The sequence below is a fragment of the Pocillopora damicornis genome, chromosome 5 (genome assembly GCF_964200805.1).
Source record: "Pocillopora damicornis chromosome 5, jaPocDami1.2, whole genome shotgun sequence".
In the NCBI taxonomy this organism is placed as follows: Eukaryota; Metazoa; Cnidaria; class Anthozoa; order Scleractinia; family Pocilloporidae; genus Pocillopora; species Pocillopora damicornis.
The window spans coordinates 17858893-17873856 of NC_142674.1; the positions used below are offsets into that span (position 1 = coordinate 17858893).

General features: G+C 40.3%; 1 protein-coding gene across 1 annotated transcript; it reads right to left on the reverse strand.

The window, feature by feature from the left end:
- Nucleotides 1–3616: 3616 nt before the first annotated feature.
- Nucleotides 3617–11606, reverse strand: LOC149045727 (uncharacterized). The gene is made up of 8 exons (XM_089207097.1): nucleotides 11540–11606; nucleotides 11258–11323; nucleotides 10209–10370; nucleotides 9863–9940; nucleotides 9092–9159; nucleotides 8270–8602; nucleotides 5546–8149; nucleotides 3617–5305 (listed from the first exon to the last, which is right to left on the reverse strand). The coding sequence occupies exons 1-8, from the start codon at nucleotides 11604–11606 to the stop codon at nucleotides 3641–3643; spliced, it is 5043 nt and encodes a 1680-aa protein (XP_089063223.1). The 3' UTR covers nucleotides 3617–3640.
- Between the last annotated feature and the right edge of the window lie 3358 nt (nucleotides 11607–14964).

The following is a 14964-nucleotide window of genomic DNA, read 5'->3' on the forward strand; positions in this document are numbered from 1 at the left end:
AACTAAAGAGGGCAAACAAACAAATTCCTTCCAGATCTCGTCCAAACCTATCAAACGCAGCTTATATTACCGTGTCTCCCTCTTTGTCTTTCAGGCATTATTAGGGATCCCCTTCAGCCGCACATGTCCCTAAAGGCTGTCAACCACCGGTTCCTAGCCGTGACTCTCCTACGCAACCCATCTCTTGTCAAGTACTGCCGCCAAGGCCGCCACTTCACGGCGACTGTTGTGACTCTTAGAAGCGTCAACTTTGACGTTCCAGTGTAAAACTTTTAAACTTACCCAGAAGGAAGAACACTGTTCGCTCTTTACGGATATCTTCTACAGTTTGGGGTAAAGATCAAAAAATTGTAGGGGTCTCCCTCGTTTGTTACCACAGCATGATACAGTCTGTATCTGGGTGTTGTTGTTCTTTTTGTTGTTGTTGGTTTTTGTTGTTTTTTTAATTTTTGTTGAGTCATAATATTACTCCTCTAATGGAAACCGCCCTAAATTTTTTTGTAAATCGATTTCTCTGTAAACGATGATGGATTCTATATATTATTTCATTTTCTTTGGTACATTTGTGTCATGTTTCTTTTTTTTAAGATAATATATTAAGTACTGAAAAAAGAGCAAGCAGTTTACGTCAGGTTAAAAGTCAGGTATATAGGAAAAAACAAGAGAAATATAGCAAATAAATATTACGGTTTTCCCAGGTGTTTTAAGCATAGGTTTATTATTGTCATTATTATTATTATTATTATTGTCATTCTCTGTTACTATAGAGCACCTTTAAAAAATATTCAATAAGAAAAGTAAAACGTTGTTGCACGAGACAAAGAAATGTTGTGAATTAATGAGATCGGTGATTAGGGGAAAGATTTTGGAAGGGAGGTGTGGGTTTGGAACTGAGTTGCAAAGAACCAGCGGTAAGAAAGAATACGTAGTTGACGGTCAATTGCGAGCACTTTGTACACAATTGTTTTAGCGATGGCAAATATCGGAACGATTTTTTTCACACTTGCGAATTTTTCATATTTCGATACAAGTCTTGAATCAGACATGGACTAAAAAAAAAGGATTCTTGGCTTGCAGGCTACAACTTAGAGAGACTTTGCGCGAAGGGTTGACAAACCGCAATTGACCAGACAAGAAGAGCTCAGGGCAGGCTTGCACGCGTCTCTGAAGCGCTTTCATGAAAATATCGACAGCATTGTAATTACTCCTGCAAAGTGTTGTTCGCTGAACTATCTGCCATTTTAGAATCAATCCAAGAAAACTGAATATGATTCAATTTCAGTCTCCCATGTCTGACAGCTTGGTACAGTTAGCGAGCTTCAACATAGTGAAGACCGCTGATCTTTGTCGGAAAAAAAATTAGCGGAAGTGGAAAGTGAGGTGGAAGTGAAATATTAGATTGGTGGGACTACCGGCGAAACTGGATTTCATTTAATTTTGTGTGCTCCTTTTTATCCGAGCGGGGATCTCGGAAAGAAATTGGACCAACCGACAAAGGTTCGACTGTTTATTCCGAATTAACCAATCAGGCCACGCGAAAAGTATTATTCACCTATGTGGTATATAGTAAAAACTGCCGTAAGGTGGGTAGATGGAGTAGAATTATGAAGCACGAAGAGAAAATCTGAGCAGACGAAAGAAGCCTAAGTCCAGCAATTTCTCAGGGAAATTCTCATCATAACCTTCTGAAACCGTAGCTCTGAGATTCTTGAGAATCCGTCTTGTGATGCTACCCTTGAAACCACCTAGCCATTTACACTCCCAACCAAAAGGGGATAAACCGAACCTCCCCTATGACTCTTTTCAGAAAATGGTTATAATATATGCTATTGTCAGTAAACATGTTCTGCTGAAACATCTACATCGTCGCAGTTTCCTAAATCTTGGGTGAAGTCAAAATATCGGGGCTTACATATTGAACATAACAGGAATGCCCAGTGATCAGGGACAACGCTCATCAATATTTCCTACACTCGAGAAAGCACACCGACCTAGGGTACCTCCCACGATGAGGACGCTTTCTATAAACAGAATAAAGCACCATCTTCCAAAGTCAAAGGTAATTTCTTTTTTCTTGCCTTTTCAACGATATATGACAAAACATCATGTCGCTTTACATGCTAAAGAAGCGTGTCGCGTGACATCCTAAGGAACGGCTGTAGTTATAAAATCTGAAAATATCGAAGTTTATATCTCATTTGATAACGTTATCCTAGGAAATTGGAAAAGGCTGAGAGAATGAGACATAGGTGCGCTCACTGCTTCAAACGACAAGATGTGACAAAACATCTTATCTGTCACATAACGTCCTAAAGAAGTGCGTCGCGTGACATCCTAAGCAATGGCTGCCAATGATCAATACTAGCAGTTATAGAGTCAAAAAATATCGAAGTGTATCTCTCATTCATTAAACCAATTAAAAGAAATGGGCAAATCTTATCAAGCAAACAAGACATAGGCGCGCTCACTACTTCAAACGACAAGAAACGGCTTATGCAGGTTGATGCAGAAAATTTTTCTTCCCTTTGTTATTGATTTCCTCTTCCATTCTAACAAAATGTCAAGCGACTTGTTTCATTGTTAGTTTATTGTACTTAGATAATAGGTAAACAATCTAATCGAAGAAACTAAAGAAAATCATTTGGCTCCAATTTCCTACCTCGTTCTGAGTTTCTCTCAATGCTTTATAGGCCAGTAACTAAAATTAGAATAAAACTGCTCTTTTTGCCTTTGGACTGATTAATTCAAACAATATACTTAAAATGCATCATTTTTCTTGTATAAAAATGACACATTTCATCGCCTTCAAAATTAGAGGAGAAATCTCAGAATATTAACAAATACCAAGACTAAATCCTGGCCATTACGGCCAAAATCTGTCACTTTAAGGCCAGGTAAACCAAATTCTGATCGGCAGAAACTAACTTTAAGTACCGATGATTGGGTACAAATCCTCGAAAAGTTCATCAAAATTTCCATCTGACTTAAAAAAAAAAAGATAATCGAGCAATCGGATAACTGATTATTCTCCAATTTCCATGGAAATTCTCCACACGCGCACATGGCTGTAACAGTTTTACATCCATCATGAGAAAAAAACAAATTGAGGAAAAGTCTGAAAAAACTCTGGGAAACATTTTTCAAGACGTTTCTACTTCGCCCAAATTCACTTAGTAGGTAATACTTGGATCAAAAATAATTTTTTTACATAGCTAGTCATGATAATTTCAAGACATAAAAAAAACAGCAGTTTCAGCAGGATATCAAAGATGAAGCTCGGAAGAGCAGTTCCGACAAACAAAAAGTCAGCTTTTGAATCAAAGGAAATCCGTTCTCTTGTCAAACTTGCCTTTGGCCGTCTTTTGGTTCTTCCTACTTTGAAAAAAAGACTCTTGACAAATATTTCAGCCGTAGCTTACTGGTTTCTGGTCCAAATATCAGCTTTTTCATGTATCCGGAAACTCCCTGGGATTCCAATGCTCATTGCCTTAACTGAAAAATAAAAGAATCTAAGTTTAGGGAGGATAGTTGAGTCGCCACGAAATATTTCTTAAAACATGAAACGATACAAAGCACAACAGGATTGTTTTTAAAGAAATTTGCTGTTTTACTCCTATCATGTTTCCTAAAAAGAATGTTATCATCGTAAACGTGTCCACTTGATTGTGCTGCATCTCAATTTGTCGGAGCAAAAGATAAATTCATCACCCAACTGAGAGGAAAATAACAAGCAAATATTAGTGCTCATACATAAGCTATAATTATGATTTAAGGTAACTTTGCATTGAATAGAATGTGTAAACAGAATATCTACTTGCTTGAGCTTTGAAATATCCTTGAAATCCAGGTTGACGTCGTCACCAATGAGTACAAATGGTGCCCAGTAAATCACCTCCTTGAACTTTTCAATTTCTCTCATACACTTCATGGCCTGATTGAGAGCTTCACTTGCCTTTTTGCCTTTGGCAAGTGCATCGTAGAAGAAACTCATGAACTCCAGGGTTCCCTCGTCGCCAATCGCCCACAAGGTTACCACAACCGATCTGGCACCGGCACCCAAAAGTGCACGCGCCATGCCTACCACACCCTCGGCCATGACCTCCCCACGAGCTGTGTGACAGCAGCTAAGTACAACCAGACGTGCTCGCAACCCAGCTTCTATCACATCCTTCATTGTCAGTAGATAGTCTTTCTCTTGCGGCTGAGGGTTATCTCTTGTGGTGTTTGGTGCCAGGATAACTTCTCCAGTTTCAATTTTACCGTGCGCTGCTATGTGAACTAAGGCCGCTGATGATATTCGTTTTAACACTTCATCTTTTGTTGCCATTTCTCCAGTGAGAGGCGAGACATTGAGGATACGTCCGATCATCTCTATTTCTTTCCTTGCTCCTGGAAGTTGCACCAAAAGTATTCCCTGATAGATGATATGTTTGAAACATGGGTCGCCGACAAGCAATGCACCAGTCTTCATGTGAAAGTCAGCTGGACAATCATGAATTAGTTGCAAGGTCGTCAGAGAGGGAAGCACACGAATTTTAAAAGAATCACCCAGATATGATGAGTTGGAGTCCTGCAACGCTGCATAAGGTACAAGGCAAAATGGCCCCTCAGGAATGAATGTGATCTCGTCGTTGCCTTCGATCAGATCAGCAATAGGAGTAACGATGATGTCATGCAGCTTCTTTAAAGCACTTGACTGGGAGTGCCTCACATCAACATGGATCACATCAGTGGCCACTTTCTCTTCTATCGGCGAGTCAAGCAGAGGATTTTCGATGGTAATAGTATCTCTTGCACCGATCTCCTTAAGAGCAGATTTGTTCAGTAGCTGAATGAAAAATTCCAATTCCTCCTCGTACTTGTATTTGTTCACGTGTACTTTTCTCATCTGGACTTTATTTTCACTAAGGCAAACCCAGAAGTAAACGCATGGTCCGCTAATAGCTATGAAAACTGTGCTCAATGGAACCCACCTCAGAGAAATGCGGAATGCACTGGGCGTTAAAGAATCTCCAGGCCGATATTTTGTGACCATGAGGTCTCTCAGAGCTTGAGCACGTCCTTTCTCTCTGGCAAGAAGAGCCTTCACAACTTGACCTCGACTGAGATTTATACGCCACAAACCTTTGTATGCAACTTGGTGCTGATTACGATAACAAATCTTCCACTGATCGTTGAGTTGAAGACTGGCTCTGATATCATCATACAATTCTACACTCGAGTTATAACAGTCAAAGGCCCTCATAAGATTTCCTTGGCACTCAAAACTGCTTCCAAGGAAACAGAGTGAGCACGCCTCTCCAGTCTTATCTTCCACTTCTTTGGATACGTCTAGGTGACATTCATAACACTCGATTGCCGTTTTCAACTCTCTTTGGCGGAGATAAGTCCTGCCGAGATGGCAATAACTGATTCCCTCTCCGGCCTTGTCTCCCACTTCTTTAGCAATTTCTAGATGACGTTGATGGTACTGGATGGCTGTTTTGAACTGTCCTAGACTGCGATAAGCCTTGCCGAGGTTGCCATGACTTGCTCCTTCTCCGGCCTTGTCTCCCACTTCTTTAGCAATTTCTAGATGACGTTGATGGTACTGGATGGCTGTTATAAACTGTCCTAGACTGTGAAAAGCGTTGCCGAGGTTGCCATAACTTGCTCCCTCTCCGGCCTTGTCTCCCACTTCTTTAGCAATTTCTAGATCACGTTGGTGGTACTGGATGGCTGTTTTGAACTGTCCTAGACTGCGATAAGCGTTGCCGAGGTCGCCATAACTTGCTCCCTCTCCGGCCTTGTCTCCCACTTCTTTAGCAATTTCTAGATGACGTTGATGGTACTGGATGGCTGTTTTGAACTGTCCTAAACTGCGATAAGCGTTGCCGAGGTTGCCATAACTTGCTCCCTCTCCGGCCTTGTCTCCCACTTCTTTAGCAATTTCTAGATGACGTTGATGGTACTGGATGGCTGTTTTGAACTGTGCCAGACTGTGATAAGCGTTGCCGAGGTTGCCATAACTTGCTCCCTCTCCGGCCTTGTCTCCCACTTCTTTAGCAATTTCTAGATGACGTTGATGGTACTGGATGGCTGTTTTTAACTGTCCTAGACTGCGATAAGCGTTGCCGAGGTTGCCATAACTTGCTCCCTCTCCGGCCTTGTCTCCCACTTCTTTAGCAATTTCTAGATGACGTTGATGGTACTGGATGGCTGTTTTGAACTGTCCTAGACTGCGATAAGCCTTGCCGAGGTTGCCATGACTTGCTCCTTCTCCGGCCTTGTCTCCCACTTCTTTAGCAATTTCTAGATGACGTTGATGGTACTGGATGGCTGTTATAAACTGTCCTAGACTGTGAAAAGCGTTGCCGAGGTTGCCATAACTTGCTCCCTCTCCGGCCTTGTCTCCCACTTCTTTAGCAATTTCTAGATCACGTTGGTGGTACTGGATGGCTGTTTTGAACTGTCCTAGACTGCGATAAGCGTTGCCGAGGTCGCCATAACTTGCTCCCTCTCCGGCCTTGTCTCCCACTTCTTTAGCAATTTCTAGATGACGTTGATGGTACTGGATGGCTGTTTTGAACTGTCCTAAACTGCGATAAGCGTTGCCGAGGTTGCCATAACTTGCTCCCTCTCCGGCCTTGTCTCCCACTTCTTTAGCAATTTCTAGATGACGTTGATGGTACTGGATGGCTGTTTTGAACTGTCCTAGACAGCGATAAGCGTTGCCGAGGTTGCCATAACTTCTTCCCTCTCCGGCCTTGTCTCCCACTTCTTTAGCAATTTCTAGATGACGTTGATGGTACTGAATGGCTGTTTTGAACTGTCCTAGACTGCGATAAGCGTTGCCGAGGTTGCCATAACTTGCTCCCTCTCCGGCCTTGTCTCCCACTTCTTTAGCAATTTCTAGATGACGTTGATGGTACTGGATGGCTGTTTTGAACTGTCCTAGACTGCGATAAGCGTTGCCGAGGTTGCCATAACTTCTTCCCTCTCCGGCCTTGTCTCCCACTTCTTTAGCAATTTCTAGATGACGTTGATGGTACTGGATGGCTGTTTTGAATTGTCCTAGACTGTGAAAAGTGTTGCCGAGGTTGCCATAACTTGCTCCCTCTCTGGCCTTGTCTCCCACTTCTCTAGCAATTTCTAGATGACGTTGATGGTACTGGATGGCTGTTTTGAACTGTCCTAGACCGTCATAACCGTTGCCGAGGTTGCCATAACTTGCTCCCTCTCCGGCCTTGTCTCCCACCTCTTTAGCAATTTCTAGATGACGTTGATAGTACTGGATGGCTGTTTTGAACTGCCCTAGACTGCGATAAGCCTTGCCGAGGTTGCCATAACTTGCTCCCTCTCCGGCCTTGTCTCCCACTTCTTTAGCAATTTCTAGATGACGTTGATGGTACTGGATGGCTGTTTTGAACTGTGCCAGACTGTGATAAGCGTTACCGAGATTACCATAACCTCTTCCCTCTCCAGCCTTGTCTCCCACTTCTTTTGCAATTTCTAGATGACGTTGATGGTACTGGATGGCTGTTTTGAACTGTCCTAGACTGCGATAAGCGTTGCCGAGGTTGCCATAACTTCTTCCCTCTCCGGCCTTGTCTCCCACTTCTTTAGCAATTTCTAGATGACGTTGATGGTACTGGATGGCTGTTTTGAACTGTCCTAGACTGCGATAAGCGTTGCCGAGGTTGCCATAACTTCTTCCCTCTCCGGCCTTGTCTCCCACTTCTTTAGCAATTTCTAGATGACGTTGATGGTACTGGATGGCTGTTTTAAACTGTCCTAGACTGCAATAAGCGTTGCCGAGGTTGCCATAACTTCCTCCCTCTCCGGCCTTGTCTCCCACTTCTTTAGCAATTTCTAGATGACGTTGATGGTACTGCATGGCTGTTTTGAACTGTCCTAGACTGTCATAAGCGTTGCCGAGGTTGCCATAACTTCCTCCCTCTCCGGCCTTGTCTCCCACTTCTTTAGCAATTTCTAGATGACGTTGATGGTACTGGATGGCTGTTTTGAACTGTCCTAGACTGCAATAAGCGTTGCCGAGGTTGCCATGACTTGCTCCCTCTCCGGCCTTGTCTCCCACTTCTTTAGCAATTTCTAGATGACGTTGATGGTACTGGATGGCTGTTTTGAACTGTCCTAGACTGTGATAAGCCTTGCCGACGTTGCCATAGCTGATTCCCTCTCCGGCCTTGTCTCCCACTTCTTTAGCAATTTCTAGATCACGTTGATAGTACTGGATTGTTGTTTTGAACTGTCCTAGACTGCAATAAGCGTTGCCGAGATTGCAATAACTGATTCCCTCTTCGGCCTTGTTTCCCACTTCTTTAGCAATTTCTAGATGACGTTGATGGTACTTGATGGCTGTTTTGAACTGTCCTAGACATTGATAAGCGTTGCCGAGATTGCAATAACCTCTTCCCTCTTCAGCCTTGTTTCCCACTTCTTTAGCAATTTCTAGATGACGTTGATGGTACTGGATGGCTGTTTTGAACTGTCCTAGACCTTGATAAGCGTTGCCGAGAATGGAAGAACTGTTTGCTGTGACTATCAGTTCAGCATTAGTTTTCCTTAGTATTTGAAGCAGACGTTTGTTGTTATTTTCAATCTTAAAATGTGTCAAGAGTTGATAAATCATGAGCAGATTTGCGAAAATGCAGTGGAAATGTGTATTTAAAAAAAACAGTGAGAGTATTACTAATAGGTAGAACCTTAAAACTGGAATGATGATTCGAACGTGGGTTTTCTTAGAGATTTGATTTCAAGTTTTTGGAGAGTTTTAACTAGCCTTGAAGTGCATTTATCGGTTTTGGTTCGGTAGTCATGGTGATGCTCGTCTGAAGACAAAGCGAGGGGTATTCAGCTCAAACTCTGAGAATTAATAAACATGGCCTCTTCTTTTGAGTAAGGTTTCGTGGAATAATCGAAAGAACTCTTTAAGAATATTTCAACTTCTTTAAACTGATCAGTGCAGTGTACAGTGCAGAACATTGCTTGCATTATGTGTTGAAGAATCTCTCCGGAACGCATTAATTTCCCTCGAAATATTACTCGCATTGCATCTCGTATCACGTTTGAAACATTCGTTAAAGGATACGGCCAATCCCATATGCAACCAGCTCCTTGCTTCTTTATACCGGCAAAGTTCGACACAAGTTCTGGACCCTGAAAAGGAGAGAATAATTGGTGGTGCGAGGTAATTTATCACTGTTAAGGTATAAACGTATTGATAAAATTGACTTAATTTGTCATCTAGCTGGGAACAAAAATTGTGATGATGAAGGAAATTTGAACTTGTGGAAGAACTGAAAATGAACACTAATGAGCTAATGCAAAGCGGCTACCAATTAAGCTTCAATTGATGATGATAACGATAAATTTATATCACGAATTCTTCTTTTTAATGTGCTCTAATGCGCTTTTCAGGGAACTTTTCGGGCAAACTGCATTGAGCAGTTTACAACTTTTGAAAGGGAATTTTTCAGGTGCCTCTTGAGTTACAGAGAAGATGCAAGAAACAGGGCTTACGGATTTCCGTTCTTATCCGGGACAAGAATCTCGAACCATTTGCAGATGTCACAGCTTAGGCGACAGCACATTGTCCCCAGATATTTTAAGACTCAGGGTGATGGTCCAGTCTTGGGCTTGAACCATCGACCTCTGGCGCTCTACAACGTGAACTAAATTAAACAGGCGGTGGTATTGGAGAGGTTATTGACTTTATCTTATGCTTTTTACCCACATACCAGACATTGACACACCAGATACAATTGATACTTGGGGTGAAGTTACCTGCCACAAACCACACAATCCTCTTTTGACGAAATCAGAGAATATAATGTTGACGGCTTATGTCTGAAAAACTAACCTTTCTTAATAGCTTTGATTAAAGTGGGTTCCAATTGAACGGCAACTGTTGCATCACCGAGACATTCCACGTAGTTTGCTGTGAAATTCAAGAAATAAGGTTAAAAAAAGTGGTCATCGCATGCAATTGCACCAAAGACGCCAAAAAAACTTACAATTGCATAAATTGTATTCCATTTACGGGAATAATTTCTCTGCTTAATTTTGATCTGCTAAAGGGTGATATCTCTTTCTATGCTTCTTTTCTGCAGTTGCTAAATTTTTTCCTTTTCTTGATGCACATTGTATATTCCGCTATCTTGCAACTCTGCTTGAGAGATTTCTATATTTAAAAATAAAATTGTTACCCAAACGGAAATGAGCTGTTGCCCTGTTACTATAAAGCTTGGCGTTCAGCCGTTCATCTTTGCAATTGACTTGAAGTCCTTCCGTGTAGGAGTCTATCGCGTTATTAGCTTTTCCTTGTCTGTATTCTTTGTTACCTTCCTCGAGACATACTTTCGCTATCCCTGAAAGCACACAGTTTTGGTGTTAATGGTATAGTAATGAGTGACACGACTTCATACTACAACTTCATACTTCCAAACGAAGTGAAAGTCAGGGGTTCTACATTTTGTTTACTTGTGGTTTACAGCGTGGGCCTGGTGTTGACATAACTGTTTAAAGAGGCGTGAAATATTTAGAAGACCAAAACAGGTGATACGGCGATGACAAAATGCCTCCTCTTCTCTGTAGAATTCTTAAATTGCGTAAAATTTCTGCCAAACATATTTTGAACAATAACGGACAAACAGGTGTTAGCGAAACTTTTGGTCAAATAATTTCCTCGTGGCGGCCTCAAAAAGTCATCCCTTGGAAAATTTTTCAATACTCGACTTTAATAGGTCTATTGGTGCCAACAGCTCGCCGAAAATGACTTTCACATTAAAAATGACCAAATTTTGAGTATCTTCAAATTTAAAAGGAAAATACTTCTGCTTCGCAAATATCATTCATTTTAGGTTCAAATTTTAGCTACATTTTTAATCTTTAAAACGCCGTGCGTCGATTTAGAAGGAAGCACTCTAAAACTCAGAAAACTGAGTTTTACAAAGCCTAGTGGGCCAAGTTTGACCTATTCTTCTTTAATTTAGGGCTCTTCAAAGCGAAGTCGTGTTCAAATTTGCCGCTTTGTGGCTTATAATTAATGATGTCTACGCACTCTGCTCCATCGAATCGAGCAATAAATTATTTTTTCTTTGTTTTTTATTTTACTGGTTGCAAAGTTTGAATTTTAAAGATCTTTTGCTGCTTCAAAAATTCATTCACAAAACATACGCAAATTTTGATGTAAATAGGACAAAAAAACTTCACTGGGACGTCTTTCAAACAATCTTACTTCACCTGGTTTTCTTACCTCTTAAAGGGTCATTGTATACATCCAGTTCAGCGTCACTTGACGTAACTTGACTTTCCTCTGTTGCTGAAATTATCGAGAAGATATTTGAACTTTGTTAGAGATCACAACTACTTGCAATTACAACAAGCGTTCCAATACTGACGTATTTAGTGGATTCCTTAAAAACCTTTATTCGAAGTGATCCAAAAAATTTTGCACCAGAATTAAGATATACTTATATTCATTAACAAACAGTAAAAAATCACCACAACGAAGTCTCTCCCTCTTGCTTTTTCTCACCTGTGGCTGGAAACTCATTTTTCACCGCCAGTTCTTCTCCCGTTGTTGGGAGGTTGCTTTCTGCCATAGCTAGAAATAAAATTGAATCGATTGTACTGCACTACATTGTTTAAAATCAGAAGAGGAGAATCAGATGAAAGTAACCTACAGAAAACATTTTATACTTAATCGTAGAGAAAGACGGAGAATCTCAAGGTTTCCTCCGTCACGCTATTGTGATTGCGTGACAGCTCCAATTAAGTTCGGCGGGTTGTGTCATGTTGTTTCTTTGTTTGTTTTCGCAGTCTCATCTGATGAAACGTCGTTCAAGGCTGTCCTTTATCAAAATGCGTGAGTTGCAATAAACAACCTAGTTGTACCCGGTAGGCATGGATATGCATGGATCAAAACCAATCCAATAAAAGACTCTTTCTCATTCCTTCATTTTATCGCGTATGGGGCTGGGAGAATCGCGAAACTTATTCCAAACCGAAACACCTTCGAGGATTTGCGTTTCCGTCACGAATTCTACCAACACCCCGCGAGATTGCTGCGTGAAGAAACACGTTTATTGACCCTGTTCTTCTACAAAGTGCATGTGTAAAATGTCCCTCAAAGCTATAGAAAAAATGCTAGACAAAGTCTTTTTTTATTAACAGAATTATAAGTTCTGGTCAATAAACTCCATCATTAAATTTTTTTTGAAGGAGGCAGGAAATTTAGGATAACTGGAAGAGCTTGTCCCTCTCCAAAATATGTTTGGGAAGCACCCGACTTTTTCATTTCGAATTCAAAAAAGGCACTGTATACGAAGTTATTTTGAGAGAGTGGAGAAGATGGCATTGGAAAGTGTCCACTTGTTACCAAGAAACTTCATCTACAACAAATTGAAAGCCATGTGCAACACAGAGACTCCTGCATAGCTTAATCTTGTATTCCATCGAATGAATTCACTGCCAGGCTATGAGCATTTGGCGGAGGAAGTAGACTGAAAGTGAAATGAAACTGAAAAATTATTTGTGAAAGAATTGCCAATCAAAAAGGAATCTTTTGCAATATTAATGTAAATGGGAAATTTAGGGCATTTCCCTGAAGCTGCTGAGTTTTTGCCCCACAGAAAAAGCTTCTGCTCCAATATCAGCATTTACTGACTCCACAGTTTTATCTTCCAACGTAGGAAGTAAAACACGCAAACAACGTGCCCATTTAGTCCGTCATCGCGCGTAAAGGTATATCTACTAAAACCTCACTCTGACTGGTAACCAGTTCGAAACGTTACTACTGAACACCTTGTGGATACGAAGTTCAAACATTTGAAGACAGAAATTTATTCACCGTCGACGATTACCGTGTCAAGTTTTTCGAGGAGGTGGATTGATGTTCCAAGCGTTTAAAAAACCAGAATAATTAATCATGTCGTTGACGAGGTTTCGTTTTCATACGTGATCAAGAAATCGTAGTCATCGTGGTTCTGGGTTAAAATTAATTTTCACTTTTGTGGACAGGTTTTCCCAATTCCTCTGATATTTATACGTTACGATGGGACCCGTGAGCGAACAGGAAATCTGTGCTCTGATCGGCTACCCAAGAGTGCAAAATGTGTTTTCTTTCGATTCCCAATTTGATTCCCCACAAAAGGTAAAAAGGAATGCTTGTAGCCTGTTGAATGCCTCGTATAATGTCATAGCTAAACAGTATATTTTTGTCCTATGAATGAAAGCTTTTCCACATTTTTGGCTAAAACAGAGGTCACAGATTCGTCCTAAATGAAAACAAAACAAAACAAAAATCACTACGAAACTCGCAGATTTATTTGGTAGTTCCATGGTGCACGAATATATTTTGTTATCGTGTGATACATCCTTTGATCCGTTGCTGACGAAGCCTTCTTCTCGGTCTCGGCTTAAAATGTAGTGAGGGAAATTGGCCGATGTACAGCCGTCTTAAGCTCACTCTTGTTCGGTAATGTACACGTATATATGAGGTATTAGATAACCGCGCGTGGATACGAATTTTATCATCGAGTGTTCATGACATCTTTTACTCCTTCAAATAGATAATTCAATTCAAGCAGATAAATTCGTATCCATAGGCCGACATGTATCATCCTCTTTATTTAAAAGATATTGTTGAAAATTTGAATCAAATACAATTTTTTAAATAGGAGCATCGAATACAGAGATCCGCTACACCAAAACTCAGCTTGCCGGAAAACCAATTCAATTTCGGACATCCTAATACAACAATTTCTCAATACAAGAACTATTTCCTTTAAAAAAAAGAATTGAATTCAGCTTCAGGTAAAAAAAAAAAAAACAAACAAAAAACAAAAAAACAAAAAAACCAGCCCACATGGAAAGTAAAACTGTCATGTTGGTAAATACGGTTCTAATGACGACCTATATATGTGAAGATATAAATGGTACATTTATAGCGTTCGGTGGAGATGTCACGTTTTGGAAACAGAAAAAATTCTGGTATTTCACCGACAACCATATTACCGTTATTCTTACCATATATCGCGAATTTCACGATATCAAAAGAAACGTAGGGATTGCGTTTTTTTTCCCCAATCTCGAGCATTGTTTCAACTTCGTTTGTTTTCGAGAGATATTTGCTGGTTTTGATATTGACGAGAGCTATAATTATATACAGCGCGATACTTAGCTTTGTCAAATGTTCATCACGCGCTTCTGCCGCATAATTATCACGCACATTTAAACCTTCAACTCTCGTAATCTAATTGTTAAGTTTCCCCTCTAGCTGCTAAATGTTTCATTTCAAAGTAGATACAGAAATTTGGTGTTAGTTCAAAGAGAACGAATTCTACCTGATAAAACTTGGAGTATTCTGATTATTAGTATTGATATTACAGGATAAGTTACAAGTTATATCACCTCTAGGAGTTTAAGGCTTAAGGAAATTGCATCGCGTGCAGATTGTTGAACCACCAGTCAAATAAGAGAAACCATTGAAATATCTTCACATCTGTTAACAATAAACCGGGAAAATTCGACTGAAATTAAATTTGATTGCTATCAGCCGCAAGAAAAATAAAATTGCGATCTTTCATAATAAATAACATGAGCTCTAATCAGTTGGAGAATGAAAGTTGATTTGTACCTGTTAAACTGTTATCCTCTGAATCCTTCTGTTCTCCAAACGATGTCATTTGTTAATTCTACATACCTGAAAATATCAAGATTATCTTCTCAATAGCGTCACAGTTCTCTCAAATTTTCATTTTCCGCTCTCACCGTGACAACTTCACAAAGTTTCTAAAAATAATAACGGTGAGCTTTTTTCATGTAAATAAATTCCCGCCAATTCTGCACGTAATGTTTTTGCAGTCAAAAGCGTAGGTGTCCAGTAAAATCACCAGAGGGAGATACAAAGCTAAAGAAATCACATCAATAATATGTATTCTTTATGTAAATTTTTTTTCC

Excerpts from the sequence above, each read along its gene's own strand:
- LOC149045727 (XM_089207097.1), bottom strand. The coding sequence starts at position 11,606 with ATGGCAGAAAGCAACCTCCCAACAACGGGAGAAGAACTGGCGGTGAAA. Across the intron at positions 11,324-11,539 it reads AAATGAGTTTCCAGCCACAG|CAACAGAGGAAAGTCAAGTT; the intron begins GTGAGAAAAAGC and ends CGATAATTTCAG. Across the intron at positions 8,150-8,269 it reads GTTATTGCAATCTCGGCAAC|GCTTATCACAGTCTAGGACA; the intron begins GCTTATTGCAGT and ends AACGTCGGCAAG.